Source organism: Nerophis ophidion, linkage group LG18 (genome assembly GCF_033978795.1).
Source record: "Nerophis ophidion isolate RoL-2023_Sa linkage group LG18, RoL_Noph_v1.0, whole genome shotgun sequence".
Lineage (NCBI taxonomy): Eukaryota > Metazoa > Chordata > Actinopteri > Syngnathiformes > Syngnathidae > Nerophis > Nerophis ophidion.
In genome coordinates this window covers 6335127-6351299 of record NC_084628.1, presented here as the reverse complement: position 1 = coordinate 6351299, position 16173 = coordinate 6335127, and the positions used below count along the sequence as shown (strand labels likewise).

Sequence of the window (16173 nt, the reverse complement as noted above, 5' to 3'; positions counted from 1 at the left end):
TGACCAATTAAAAACAAAATCCGTGTGTGACTGAAATGTTGTCATTTTGAGGAGAAGGAACATTTCCTTGGGAAAAGAATGTGTCGGGTACCGCTCATTCATCCTCGAAGCACTCAACCGCCCCGTGCTGTCGACACAGCCATTTAACACACTGACTAAACTAGGAAGCTAAGGCTAGCAAGAACAATCCTCAAACCCACAACACGTCTCATTTGCTTGTGTTGTTGTAAACAACAACTTGAGAGGCTCCCTCTTTTTAATTTTTATTTTATTTATTTTTTATAGCCTCAACTCATCACGTTACACATCATGCTTGGGAGTTCGGAACAACCGCAAACTTCCTCCCTTCCCCATAACAGTGCTGTGTGGAACATCTGGTCTGACTGCGCCAAAACAAAATAAAGAATTCAAAAAGTACCATACACAAGGATAATGTACTTAAAGGGGAACATTATCACAATTTCAAAAGGGTTAAAAACAATAAAAATCAGTTCCCAGTGGCTTGTTTTATTTTTCGAAGTTTTTTAAAAAATTTTACATCTCCCAGAATATCCCTAAAAAAAGCTTTAAAGTGCTTGAGTTTCGCTATTTGCGATGCGACTGTCCATTTCCCTGTGACGTCATACAGTGCTGCCAATACAAACAAACAATGGCGAATAGCACAGCAAGGTATAGCGACATTAGCTCGGATTCAGACTCTGATTTCAGCGGCTTAAGCGATTCAACAAATTACGCATGTATTGAAACAGATGGTTAGAGTATGGAGGCAGATAGCAAAAACGAAATTGAAGAAGAAACTGAAGCTATTGAGCGAATAGCTATTGACGCTATTCGGCCATAGCATGGGTGTACCTAATGAAGTGGCCCTTAGCATGGCTGCCTTATTAGCATCGCCGGTAAAATGTGCGGACCAAACGATCAGGACTTTCGCATCTTGTGACACTGGAGCAACTTAAATCCGTCGATTGGTAAGTGTTTGTTTCGCATGAAATGTGGGTATCTAGTTTCAAATGTACATACAGCTAGCGTAAATAGCATGTTAGCATCGATTAGCGTAGCATGTTACCATCGATTAGCTGGCAGTCATGCCGCGACCAAATATGTCTGATTAGCACATAAGTCAACAACATCAAAAAAAACTCACCTCTGTGATTTCGTTGACTTAATCGTTGCAAATGCATCTGCAGGTTATCCATACATCTCTGTGCCATGTCTGTCTTAGAATCGCCGGTAAAATGTGGCCACACTCCGGCGGCAGACACTTTTGCATCTTCGGGCCAGTGGTGCAACTTGAATCCCTCCCTGTTAGTGTTGTTACACACCGACGAGGCATGATGTCTCCAAGGTTCCAAAAAATAGTAGAAAAAACGGAAAATAACAGAGCTGAGACCCGGTGTTTTTAATGTGAAAATGAAAATGGCGGGTGTATTACCTCGGTGACGTCACGTTCTGACGTCATCGCTAAAAGACCGATAAACAGAAAGGTGTTTTATTTGCCAAAATTCACCCATTTAGAGGTCGGAAATCGGTTAAAAAAAAATACATGGTCTTTTTTCTGCAACATCAAGGTATATATTGACGCTTGCATAGGTTTGGTGATAATGTTCCCCTTTAAAGCACTTACTGATACATTATTATGGTTGGCCTAAGATACTAGTCAAATTTGTCCTATGATGTATTGCACCAATAAATGTGAGGATTTTTCTATTAATTTATCGAACACTTACATTTTATTTAATTATGGCACACAAACAACATACTAGGGTGGTAAAATAAGTGTAAAAGGTAAAAAACTAAATTCAAAGAATTTAATCAGTAAAAGTGAATTTAGTTTTTTCATGTATCTGCCTCACAATGCGAAGGTCCTGTATTCGATCCTGCGCTTGGAATTTTTCTGTGTGGACTTTGCATGTTCTCCCCGTGACTGCGTGGGTTCCCTCCGGGTACTCCGGCTTCCTCCCACCTCCAAAGACATGCACCTGGGGATAGGTTGATTGGCAACACTAAATTGGCCCTAGTGTGTGAATTTTGTCCGTCTATCTGTGTTGGCCCTGCGATGAGGTGGCGACTTGTCCAGGGTGTACCTTGCCACCCCCCGCGACCCTGAAAGGGATAAGTAACTGGTAGAAGATGGATGGATGGATCTTCCATACATCCATACCGCTTGTCCCTTTTGGGGTCACGGGGGCTGCTGGAGCCTATCTCAGCTGCATTTGGGCGGAAGGCGGGATACACCCTGGACAAGTCTCCAACTCATAACAGGACCAACACTGATAAACAGACAACATTCACACTCACATTCACACACTAGGGCCAATTTAGTGTTGCCAATCAACCTATCCCCAGGTGCATGTCTTTGGAAGTGGGAGGAAGCCGGAGTACCCGGAGGGAACCCACGCAATCACGGGGAGAACATGTAAACTCCACACAAAAAGATCCCGTGCGCAGGATCGAACCCAGGACGACTCAGAACTTTTGTATTGTGAGGCACATGCAGTAACCCCTGTTCCACCGTAATGCCCTGGATGGATAATGTCATTGCTATTTTAAGTTATTGTTGTTACTATTATTGTTTTACTTGTCTATTTGATCCCAGAGTGTTTCCTGGAATCTAGTCCTACAATAAATGCTCATGTTTTCAAATTATGAATAATCGTGTTTTTAATTGTGATGTCAAAATCAGTCCAAATAATTGGGATTATTATTTTTGCCCTAATCGTGCAGCTCTAGCTTGCAGTACAGTCACATACAAACCGCAACATCAGTTTATTTGCTGACGGAATAACAAGTTGATCAAACGGATAGTTGGCAGAACGCCACGCTTCGTTTTAAGATTTGTAGCAAAGCCTGCTTTTTTTTTGTTGTTTGTTTTTACAAAATCTGTTTTGCATAACCGATAACCTTCGACAGCGTTGGTGCATTGCCAAGTTTCCCAGGTTCTGTACGCAATGTCCTTGCAGGGCAGGAAAGAATATTGCAAGAGGCAGTCTCGCAAGAGATTGTGTGAGTAAGAGAGGAAGTGATAGGAAAGAGGGGGGGGGTTAAGACGGGACACAAGGTCACAGAATATTCAACAACAGTTAATTTTTAAGCTACCTTTCAATGTTTCCGCAACCCGCCTCATTTCTTGGCTTCTTCACATCACATCTAAATTATTGGATCAACCCCCTTTTTTGGTACTTGGACCACGTTTTTTTTTTCAAGCTGTTTCCTTGGTAACAGGCCCAGCGCTGAGATGGCGCTCAGAAAAGATGAGGAGGGGCTAGCTGTTCCCAGGTTACAGGAGTAACACCTCAGCAACAGCAGCAGGGTCATAGCTAGAGTATATGCCCGGGTTTTCATTCGTAAGCAGGTTGTTGATTGTGTTGATCTATTAGTGTAGAAATTCTAGTGTACGTAGTTCTGCAGCGTGTCCAGTTACCTGGTTAGCGGCAGCCATGCAGCACAATCTTAGCTGTTATGTGAGCGTCTGTCGCAGCAGCATGTCCTCAGATGCCCTTCCACGTGCTCAGTAGTGCCATCACGCAGGCTGCAGCGGGTAGTAACTATGGACTTAAAGCTGTTGCATAACCTCCAGCATTTTTTGTTTTCTTATGAACTCATTTCTTTCAGATAATCTAGAGAATAAGGAAAAAAGAGCTAGAACTGGAGGTTTTCCTTATGTTCAGCCAGAATTGTAGCAATATTTATCTGTGGCAGTACCCATAAAAGTGTTGGTTTTTTTGGCCAAATAATGAGCGGTATTGTGAAGTAGAAGGTCAAAGTGACATGATAGGATATTATTTAATTTCCTGTTACATAAAACGATTAGTCATGTCTAATTTACATAAAATCCCATGCCTGTTCTCCAACACTGCCTTCACTATGGCTCTGACATCCCCAAAAGCTATACTTTTTATACTTGCATGACTAGAATAAACCACACTATCAATCAATCAATCAATGTTTATTTATATAGCCCCAAATCACAAATGTCTCAAAGGACTGCACAAATCATTACGACTACAACATCCTCGGAAGAACCCACAAAAGGGCAAGGAAAACTCACACCCAGTGGGCAGGGAGAATTCACATCCAGTGGGACGCCAGTGACAATGCTGACTATGAGAAACCTTGGAGAGGACCTCAGATGTGGGCAACCCCCCCCCCCCCCTCTAGGGGACTGGAAAGCAATGGATGTCGAGCGGGTCTAACATGATACTGTGAAAGTTCAATCCATAGTGGCTCCAACACAGCCACGAGAGTTCAGTTCAAGCGGATCCAAGACAGCAGCGAGAGTCCCGTCCACAGGAAACCATCTAAGGGGGAGGCGGATCAGCAGCGTAGAGATGTCCCCAACCGATACAGGCGAGCGGTCCATCCTGGGTCTCGACTCTGGACAGCCAGTACTTCATCCATGGTCATCGGACCGGACCCCCTCCACAAGGGAGGGGGGGGACATAGGAGAAAGAAAAGAAGCGGCAGATCAACTGGTCTAAAAAGGACGTCTATTTAAAGGCTAGAATATACAGATGAGTTTTAAGGTGAGACTTAAATGCTTCTACTGAGGTGGCATCTCGAACTGTTAACCGGGAGGGCATTCCAGAGTACTGGAGCCCGAACGGAAAACGCTCTATAGCCCGCAGACTTTTTTTGGGCTCTAGGAATCACTAATAAGCCGGAGTCTTTTGAACGCAGATTTCTTGCCGGGACATATGGTACAATACAATCGGCAAGATAGGCTGAAGCTAGACCGTGTAGTATTTTTTTATACGTAATTAGTAAAACCTTAAAGTCACATCTTAAGTGCACAGGAAGCCAGTGCAGGTGAGCCAGTACAGGCGTAATGTGATCAAACTTTCTTGTTCTTGTCAAAAGTCTAGCAGCCGCATTTTGTACCAACTGTAATCTTTTAATGCTAGACATGGGGAGACCCGAAAATAATACGTTACAGTAATCGAGACGAGACGTAACAAACGCATGGATAAACCCCAAGTCGTGGATGTGGGAAAAAAGAGGAAGCAAAGAATCCTTTCACACCTTCTTAGACGCCCCTCTCATGTAGCTAAATAAATAAATCCAAATGTCAAAGGCACCTGTCAGTATGGTGCAGTGCAATTATACACCAAAAAAAACCACAATAATAAATGTTTTATTTTAAAACTGAACATGAATTTCATTGTCACGCCAGAATTTTCCATACACTTTGACATTACTTATCATCCTATACTGCATATCCAATTATTATCATATTGTATGTCACATAAAATACCATCAGACTGCTTATCAAAACCTACTTGCGACGGTGGAGTTTGATTTTGGTCAGAACAGCCCGTTCTGCCTGCCCAACTGTCACCAGGTCGGGTCAGGCAGTGTGGCACATGTTTGGTATTAATATGCTGGTGCCTGTCGGGCGTGCAGGTTGCTGGATGCCAATTAGACTTTAATTTACTGTGGGCACTGATCTCAGCAGAGATGTGACGAGACCAGAGGGCCGTAGATAACATCGCGGCATGCTGAGTCACGCCGTGTGACTCGGCGTGTGTGTTTGTGTGTGTGTGTGTGTGTGTGTGTGTGTGTGTGTGTGTGTGTGTGTGTGTGTGTGTGTGTGTGTGTGTGTGTGTGTGTGTGTGTCGGCCTCCTGTCACAAACATTTCTGAAATAAGGGTCTAATTTACATGTTTTCTCTAATACTTTTGTTCACTTTAAATTAACACAATATTTTTATTTTACGTGTTTGTAAGCGCTGGTATATTATGCATTATCCAATTTACTGAATGTGGGTATCTGTGTGTTTATGCTGCAGGCGAGGGCCGAGCTGTCTGGTGGCGAACTGCATGTTAATTGTGCTTGATTACAGTGTTTTTAAGATTGTTGTAAGGGCTGGGCGATATGGCCTTTTTTTAATATCTCGATATTTTTAGGCCATGTCGCGATATACGATATATATCTCGATATTTTGCTTAGGCCTTGAATGAACACTTGATGCATATAATCACATTATAACATTTGTGTTCATACTGTAATAATATATACTACTTTTAAACTTTCATGCAGAGAGGGAAATCACAATTACAGGGTTTCCCACACATTCATTTATTTGCGGCGGCCCGCCATGAAAGAATTACGGCCGCGACAAATGAAATAAAAAAATAAAACTTTTTTTTTTTTTTTTTTCGGCTTTTGACTGACTCGACCGCTCATGAAAGCAATGGGACTCTGTCTGTGAATGGAACTTGTAGTTACATATTATATAAATATGTAAATATTATATAAATATGTACGTAAAGTGTTGTAATTATATTCCAACTCCGCGTTCTTCTTGGTCATCGCCGCCGCCGCTGCAATATCCCTAAATAAAGCTTTAAAGTGCCTTATTTTCGAATATCTTCGAAACCACTATCCATTTCCCTGTGACGTCACACAGTGCTGCCAATGTAAACAAACAATGGGAATACCACAGCAAGATATAGCGACATTAGCTCGGATTCAGACTCTGATTTCAGCGGCTTAAGCGATTAAACAGATTACGCATTTATTGAAACAGATGTTTGGAGTATGAAAGTATTGAAGAAGAAACTGAAACTATTGAGCAAATTGCTATTGACGCTATTCATAGCCATAGCATGGCCGAAAAGCTGCGTTAGCATCGCCGGTAAAATGTGCGGACCAAACGATCAGGACTTTCGCATTTTGTGATAATGGAGCAACTTAAATCCGTCGATTGGCAAGTGTTTTTTATGCATTAAATGTGGGTGGAAGGAAAAGTAAGATAGTGGCAAATGCATCTGCAGGTTATCCATACATACCTGTGCCATGTCTGCTTTAGCAACGCCGGTAAATAGCATGTTAGCATCGATTAGCTGGCAGTCACGCCGCGACCAAATATGTCTGATTAGCACATAAGTCAACATCAACAAAACTCACCTTTGTGATTTTGTTGACTTTATCATTGCAAATGCATCTGCAGGTTATCCATACATCTCTGTGCCATGTCTGTCATCGCGGTAAATAGCATGTTAGCATCGATTAGCGTAGCATGTTAGAATCGATTAGCATAGCATGTTAGCATCGATTAGCTGGCAGTCACCCCGCAACCAAATATGTCTGATTAGCACATAAGTCAACAACAAAACTCACCTTTGTGATTTTGTTGACTTTATGGTTGCAAATGCATCTGCAGGTTATCCATACATCTCTGTGCCATGTCTGTCATCGCCGGTCAAATGTGAAAACACTACAGCACATTCAATGGGGGTTTGGCGGCAGACACTCTCGCATCTTCGGTGCAACTTGAATCCCATCCTGTTAGTGTTGTTACACCCTCCGGCAACACACCGTCAAGGCATGATGTCTCCAAGGTTCCAAAAAATAGTCGAAAAAACGGAAAATAACAGAGCTGAGACTCGTGTGTGTAATGTGTAGAAAATGAAAATGGCGGCTGTATTACCTCGGTGACGTCACGTTCTGACGTCATCGCCTCCAGCCCGATAAACAGAAAGGCGTTTAATTCGCCATAATTCACCCATTTAGAGTTCGGAAATCAGTTAAAAAAATAGATGGTCTTTTTTCTGCACCATCAAGGTATATATTGACGCTTACATAGGTCTGGTGATAATGTTCCCCTTTAAATGGTATACATTGAAAGGATATTAAATTTTAATATGATGATTATTGTGATCAAAAGTATCCCAGTTATCACAAGTATATTGTTGAATTCGCTCAAAAAGTTATTCTACAGACACAAAAAATTTCTAACCAAGTTTTATTTTTCAAACAAATAAATGCATAAATAACAGACACACAATATACCTTTCTTGGTATAAGCAACATTAAATATTGTTTTGGCGTCCTATGATTCATATAATTTTTATTTAAAGTGTTTAAATGAATTGTATCCATGTTAGCATACAAATTGGCTAGCGTTCAGCACGCTAACTGCTTCTCAAGAAAATGAGCAGCATCACTGTGTCAGGTGTTGATCGAAGTACGGTTATGAGTCAAAGTTTTGGGTTAATTGAACGGTAGTGCTAACTAATAGGGTTGCACATATATTGCGATTCTATTCATCTTGATTGTAAACCAATTCCTATTTTTCAAAAATCTATAACATTTAAATATATATACACATGGGGCGGTATAGCTCGGTTGGTAGAGGGGCCGTGCCGGCAACTTCAGGGTTTCAGGTTCGATCCCCGCTTCCGCCTGCCTAGTCACTGCCATTGTGTCCTTGGGCAAGACATTTTACCCACCTGCTCCCAGTGCCACCCAAACTGGTTTAAATGTAACTTAGATATTGGGTTTCACTATGTAAAAGCGCTATATAAATATAATTCACTTCACATACATACATACATGTACTGTATGTGTGTATACATATATATTATATATATTTTTTTAATGCAACCAGAATATTTTCCAACCTGTTTTGTTTTTTAAAGTTTGATTATAATTATTACACCAAAATCATACGTAGCGAGAATCATGTTGAATCAAGAATTGTGTTGAATCAATTCTGAATCGAAACCTTACTCCAAGAATTGGAATCAAATCTAATCCAATAGGTGCCCAAAGATTCACAGCCCTACTAACCAGTCTGAGTCTCCTCACTCATCTTTGCACTGGTGTATGGATTGACCTGATCACTGACCGTGAAACAACTTTCTCCGCTTTTCAGGTAACCATTCGGGGTTAAGGTAAAGTAGCATCTATGGTTAAAATGAATTGTTGATAATGCAGATTTGTCATCTGATTATTTGCAGTAAACTCCATATTTTGGACAGCCCTGGTAAAAACATTTAGCTTATGAGGACATAAACCTAACTCACAAGCCTCTATTTTTTACGATCTTTAATCCGTTTAAGGATTAAGGTTACCCAGCAAATGCATTAGCTTTGTAAAAAATGACAATTTAGTTGTGAGCTCATTTCCTGTTGTGAAAGTAACCTCATTAACCTAACCTTTTAACATAACCTCATTTTAGAGAATCTCTGGGAGATTGCGATTTTTCAATCGCACCAATTCACACTATTTTAGTCAATCCCCACAAGACATGTGCAACCTTGCAACATTTTCAAATCCCCTCAATTTCCCTGCACATTTTAGCCAATCATTGTCATTTTTGCCAATCAATTGTATCCCTGAGCAGCGCATATGCACGTAAACTGTCCATCCAATCAAATGTGTACCTGGATAGACGACCCACGTGCTCCACTTCCTTGTTTATGTTGACAGAGATGACAACAATGACAATATCTCACTGCCTCTCATTTACATCCCCAAAAAATCAAAGCTATAGATAGCTCTTAAGGATTCCCCCTGATTTCTCCTTTTGGTAAAATGCAGATACAACTGAACTAAATATTTGTACAAAGACTCTCATATACTTTAGCACCGCCGGTAAATAGCATGTTAGCGTCGATTAGCGTAGCATGTTAGCATCGATTAGCTGGCAGTCAACATCAACAAAAATCACCTTTGTGATTTCGTTGACTATCGTTGCAAATGCATTTGCAGGTTATCCATACATCTCTGTGCCATGTCTGCCTTAGCATCGCCGGTAAAATGTGGAGAAACTCCAGCACATTCAATGGGGGTCTGGCGGCAGACACTTTGGCATCTTCGGGCCAGTGGTGCAACTTGAATCCCTCCCTGTTAGTATTGTTACACACCAACGAGGCATGATGTCTCCAAGGCTCCAAAAAATAGTCAAAAAAACGGAAAATAACAGAGCTGAGACCCAATGTTTACAATGTGTTGAAAATGAAAAGGGCGGGTGTGTTACCTCGGCGACGTCACATTCTGACGTCATCGCTTCCAGCGCGATAAACAGAAAGGCATTTAATTCGCCAAAATTCACCCATTTAGAGTTCGGAAATCGGTTAAAAAAATAGATGGTCTTTTTTCTGCACCATCAAGGTATATATATATTGACGCTTACATAGGTCTGGTGATAATGTTCCCCTTTAATGTGACCACTCATACAGTGTGTGACAGTTACAAATGAATAGGGCTGCAACTATCGATTATTCGGTAATCTATCGATTAATTTGATCAATTGAGTTATCGTACAAAACACACTTTGAATAACCTCAATGTGTAATTTAACTAAGTTAGATTTTTCTGCTTGCCATAACAATTGAATCTATTTTTTAGCCACACTCATTTAACGATTAATCAAAGCAACAGAATATAGATCAAAGCTTTCGTCTAATCGAATAATCAATCGTTGCAGCCCCACAAATAACACTTAAAACGATGAAAAAAATTTGCAAAATCACAAGTTGATGCAATGTTGTTGAAAAAATAAGCCTCAAAGCAGCAACTTTTGCAACAACTCTGTTAAAAATTAAACAAGGCGACACGGTAAAGAATCTGGGTATTATCTTCGACCCAACTCTCTCCTTTGAGGCACACATTAAAAGCGTTACTAAAACGGCCTTCTTTCATCTCCATAATATCGCTAAAATTCACTCCATTCTGTCCACTAAAGACGGTGAGATCATTATCCATGCGTTTGTTACGTCTCGCCTCGACTACTGTAACGTATTATTTTCGGGTCTCCCCATGTCTAGCATTAAAAGATTACAGTTGGTACAAAATGCGGCTGCTAGACTTTTGACAAGAACAAGAAAGTTTGATCACATTACACCTGTACTGGCTCACCTGCACTGGCTTCCTGTGCACTTAAGATGTGACTTTAAGGTTTTACTACTTACGTATAAAATACTACACGGTCTAGCTCCATCCTATCTTGCCGATTGTATTGTACCATATGTCCCGGCAAGAAATCTGCGTTCAAAGGACTCCGGCTTATTAGTGATTCCCAAAGCCCCAAAAAAGTCTGCGGGCTATAGAGCTTTTTCATTTCGGGCTCCAGTACTCTGGAATGCCCTCCCGGTAACAGTTCGCGATACCACCTCAGTAGAAGCATTTAAGTCTCACCTTAAAACTCATTTGTATACTCTAGCCTTTAAATAGACTCCCTTTTTAGACCAGTTGATCTGCCGTTTCTTTTCTTTTTCTCCTATGTCCCACTCTCCCTTGTTTAGGGGGTCCGGTCCGATCCGGTGGCCATGTACTGCTTGCCTGTGTATCGGCTGGGGACATCTCTGCGCTCCTGAGCCGCCTCCGCTTGGGATGGTTTCCTGCTGGCTCCGCTGTGAACGGAACTCTCGCTGCTGTGTTGGATCCGCTTTGGACTGGACTCTCGCGACTGTGTTGGATCCATTATGGATTGAACTTTCACAGTATCATGTTAGACCCGCTCGACATCCATTGCTTTCCTCCTCTCCAAGGTTCTCATAGTCATCATTGTCACCGACGTCCCACTGGGTGTGAGTTTTCCTTGCCCTTATGTGGGCCTACCGAGGATGTCGTAGTGGTTTGTGCAGCCCTTTGAGATACTAGTGATTTAGGGCTATATAAGTAAACATTGATTGATTGATTTATTGAAAAAGCTTCCGTAAAATCAGGCCTTTTGGCTGCAACAATCATACAAAAAAGCCCAGCAAAATCTTAAAGGTGCGAATTATACTCTATAGCATACTGCTTCTGTTTACCTTATTATTCATATAGTACACCAAACATGCATATGTGTGTGTAACATTATAATTCAGCATGATTTGTGCCTTTTTGAAGCATTATTTCCTCGCAGCGCGATAGTCAGGATTTACTCCCAGGTCGCTTAGCTGTGAATGACGAACCATTAGATGGGGTAAGGCCACTGTCATTAGTCAGAAGGGACCACGGGGACGGGTGGCAGTGGAAATCTGTGCGAACAAGCTCTTGATTTCCTGAGGGTAGAAACTCCACTTGTAAGACAGCCTCTGCGATGGTGTCAGGCAATCAATACTGTTGCCATGCGGAACCGGTTAGTCATGAATGAGTGTGAGGGGAACTCAGATGAGGTGATGCAGGGATGAACCAATATTGCCACCTGGAATATTATAAATAGTCAAGATGATAGAATATTCATTTGGTAAACAATTGTGGAGAATAATTAATTGTACCCTTTTAACAGCACTCACCAAAGCCAAATACATTATTCTGCTGTTGCTGCTAGCCATTGTCTTATCAGTAACGAGGAAGGCATGTTGGCAATTTTACAATTGCAACGTTTTAACCAATAGTCACGTGGAAGAACCACACATAGTCTGGCAACGTCTCCTCAAGCTGGTCACAGGCTGCTGTGGTGTGACTTTCCATTCCTCAGCAAGCATTCTTGTGGAGGTCACGCTAATGACCAGCACGCCCAAGATGAATACACAGTCAGTAGGGTTGAGGTAAAGACCGCTCCAACTGCTGAACACTATTCTTTCTACTCCCAAATTATGTTGGTATTTCCAAAGCGTCGCGATACAATCAGGCGCTTAAAATGACGCCACTACTGCTGGCTATCATTATCTAGTATCTTTTCCTGCTGTCAATCACGATAGCAATCTCCTGTAGCTGTTTCCTGCCTAGTCAGTGACCGAGTTTTGAATGCTGTTTACGCAATTGATGACATGTTTACTTAGCCCTGTCCTGATGTCACTCTTCCACCTCACTAGGGAGTTTAATGTCATTGTAGTGGCTTTTGGCATAAAATACCTCACCACAAACCTCACAGCCTTGAGCACACAGGTGTCAAGTGGGGGGAAATACCAGCGCAAGACCATTGTTGTGATTGTGGATACTCAATCTTTAGATCCCAGTGTTGACCGGCTGCTGAACTTCCAAATATTTCTGTGCTTTTGGTACCGTGTGAAACCTCTAAGTCAGGGGTGTCAAACTCAAATAGAGTGGGTCAAAATTTAAAACTGAGCAAAGCCGTGGGCTAAGGTTGAACAAATTAATCTTTTAGTAGAGACCCAAACAAGTTTTGCATTGAATATTGAAAAAGTAAAGCTTATATAACTTCATAGTGACATGCAAAATCGAGTTTTAAATAATAATATTAATAATAATAATTAAAAAATATCAATAGCATATAAAATACAATGTAAATAAACATTTAATGCCTCTTTTCTATTTGCAGCCTTCTCAGGTAAATATCAAAATAAACTTTTTCCACAAGCTAATAATACATTTGGAAATAAAATAACAACAAAGAATGAATTAAACATTCAAGCCTTGAAGTAGCAAGAGAAACTGCATGAATAAAACGTTAATTATTGCTCAGTTTGCTGCTCTGATTTGCTTTAACACTGAATATGGAACAAGCAACGCTTATATAACTTGATAGTGCAAACTCAACTCTCACAAAACAAACGAAAAAACATCAATGGTATATTAAATGAAATTTTACTAAAAAATGTAATGCCTCTTTTCTATTTGCAGCTTTCTGAGGTAAATATAAACATGAACTTTGTCCACAAGCTAATAAATTTGAAAATAAAATAATAATGAGGTGGGGGGGGGTTGACGGTAGCGGGGGGTGTATATTGAAACGTCCCGGAAGAGTTAGTGCTGCAAGGGGTTCTGAGTGTTTGTTGTGTTGTGTTTATGTTGTGTTACGGTGCGGATGGTCTCCCGAAATGTGTTTGTCATTCTTGTTTGGTGTGGGTTCACAGTGTGGCGCATATTTGTAAGTCTTAAAGTTGTTTATACTGTTGTTGACCAAGTATGCCTTGCATTCACTTATATGTGTTGGTATAGGCCGCATATATTATGTGACTTGGCCGGCACGCTGTTTGTATGAACGTGACGATAGGTTGAAGAGAACGCCAAAGGCAGTGCCTTTTAAGGCATGCCCCCCAATATTGTTGTCCGGGTGGAAATCGGGAGAAATTCGGGAGAATGGTTGCCCCGGGAGATTTTCGGGAGGGGCACTGAACTTCGGGAGTCTACCGGGAAAATCGTGAGGGTTGGTAAGTATGAGTATTAGCGGTGGATGTGGTGTTACAACGGCACCGGCGGGCCAGCTCTAATGTTAATTTGGTCTTGCCTCAAGGGCCAAATGAAGTTACAAGGCGGGCCAAATGTGGCCCGCGGGCCAGAGTTTGACACCCATGCTCTAAGTATACCAATGAGATGTCATCAACAAGGTTACTATTCCGATTCTTGTGGTGAAGATTCGATTCTCAATTCAGATTCAATTCTCGTAATGTACTATGTGGTATCTAGATTATGATACAAACCTTTTCCAAACACCTCTTGGCTGCTGACTTATGCGCGTCGTGTTAGCCTACAAACATTAGCCACAAAAATCACAGAATGTTAGTCAGTCTAATAAAAGAAAATACAGCAACTTCAACCCAATCCCAGCTTTACAATACTTAGGATATCAACTTACAAAGCAACTGAGAAAACATATGAATACGATACTTACTAAATACAGTACTAAAAAAAGGAAAACCAAAATTTTATAAAAGCAACAGTATAAATAATAATAATATCAATAATTGTTGTTAAATGTTTTTATTCCAAAATTGTATTCTTAAAAAATGCAAAAAAAACAACCAGTAATTACTTATTGATAATTGATTCTCGAAAACTATTAATTGATTTAGAAACAGAATAAATAAAAATCACAAGTTGGATGTTAATCGATTTTTTTGAGCACCCCAAACAGTTTGATTAACATTGTCATTTATTAATTATATGTTATCTGAACGTCCTACTGTCCATCCCTTGCACAATGCCTGATACATTTAAAGCCTGTTTGTATTTAATTTTACTGATTACAAACACGGCAACAAATCCTGTTTATCCCTCTGTTTCAGGCCATGGTTGCTTGTTACCCAGGTAACGGTGCCGGATATGTCCGTCATGTGGATAACCCCAATGGCGATGGACGCTGCATTACGTGTATCTACTATCTGAACAAAAACTGGGACGTCAAGGTACGATAATACATGTTATTGTTGCTGCTATGTGTATAGGAGCTTAAGTAAATGTGTCGTTTGTGTGTCTTTTTTGTGTTATCACAGATGCAAGGAGGGTTGCTGCAGATCTACCCTGAAGGCAAGAATGTGGTTGCAAATATTGAACCCTTGTTTGATCGACTGCTAATATTCTGGTCCGACCGCCGGAACCCACATGAAGTCAAACCAGCCTATGCTACTCGGTGAGCTTACCCCATATATATATATATTTTTTTTTTGCCTTGATTGCAACTGGACTGTTTGGATGTCTTAGAAGATGTTTCGCCGCTCATACGAGTAGGCTTCATCAGTTCGTGCTAATAGACTTAGATTGTTCAGATCTAGTCCAGCAGCTGGTGCCAAAACCCTTAATATGTATACTCCAAAAACCAGGAAGATGTGCCTGGACAAGGATGGTGTCGCAATATCGTAGTGAAGTGTGAAGTGAATTATATTTATATAGCGCTTTTCTCTAGTGACTCAAAGCGCTTTACATAGTGAAACCCAATATCTAAATTACATTTAAACCAGTTTGGGTGGCACTGGGAGCAGGTGGGTAAAGTGTCTTGCCCAAGGACACAACGGCAGTGACTAGGATGGTGGAAGCGGGAATTGAACCTGCAACCCTCAAGTTGCTGGCACGGCCACTCTACCAACCGAGCTAAACCGCCCCAGTGAGAAAAACAACGGTTTTGATGCAAACGAGCAATCTTAACTGTCAAAGGCAATGACAGTCTTTGAAGTGTAATTTTCCCTCGTTAGCATTGAGGTAGGGCTGGGCGATTCGGCCTTTTTTTAATATCTCGATATTCTTAGGCCATATCACGATACATGATATATATCTCGATATTTTGCTTTAGCCTTGAATGAACCCTTGATGCATATAATCACAGCAGTACGATGATTTTATGTGTCTACATTAAAACATTCTTCTTCATACTGCATTAATATATGCCCATTTTAAACTTTCATGCAGAGAAGGAAATCACAACTAAGTCAATTGACCAAAAGTGTATTTATTAAACAGTTATTAAGCAGTGGCACAGACATTCAAGTCATTTCCAAAACAGAAAGTGCAAGATTGGCAGAGACATTTTAAGTGTCTAACAAAAATGAGCTGCATAATAGGAAATCAAATGGTATTCGTCCTTCGCTATGTGGTAGGTTACTGCGGACTTTATTCAATTCTGTTGTTGACTATTTTTTTTTATACGGTGTTGATCTGGAAATGTGTGCCTCGGCATTTTGATGCTGTGGGCGTGTGGCACCGAATGGAGAAGTTGACATGCGAAGTTTCAAACACTCTTAATTCTCTAGCGGGTGACTTTTCAAATGATGCTACATACTA

The 16173-nt window shown here is 40.9% G+C and overlaps 1 protein-coding gene across 4 annotated transcripts in view; it reads left to right on the top strand.

The window, feature by feature from the left end:
• egln2 (egl-9 family hypoxia-inducible factor 2) overlaps positions 1-16173 on the top strand; it is a 69848-nt gene that overhangs the window by 43116 nt on the left and 10559 nt on the right. For all 4 annotated transcript variants that reach the window (XM_061878622.1, XM_061878623.1, XM_061878621.1 and 1 more), the window contains exons 3-4: positions 14685-14804; positions 14892-15028. In XM_061878622.1, the coding sequence (XP_061734606.1) occupies positions 14685-14804; positions 14892-15028 (257 nt within the window). The remainder of the gene's footprint in view (positions 1-14684; positions 14805-14891; positions 15029-16173) is intronic.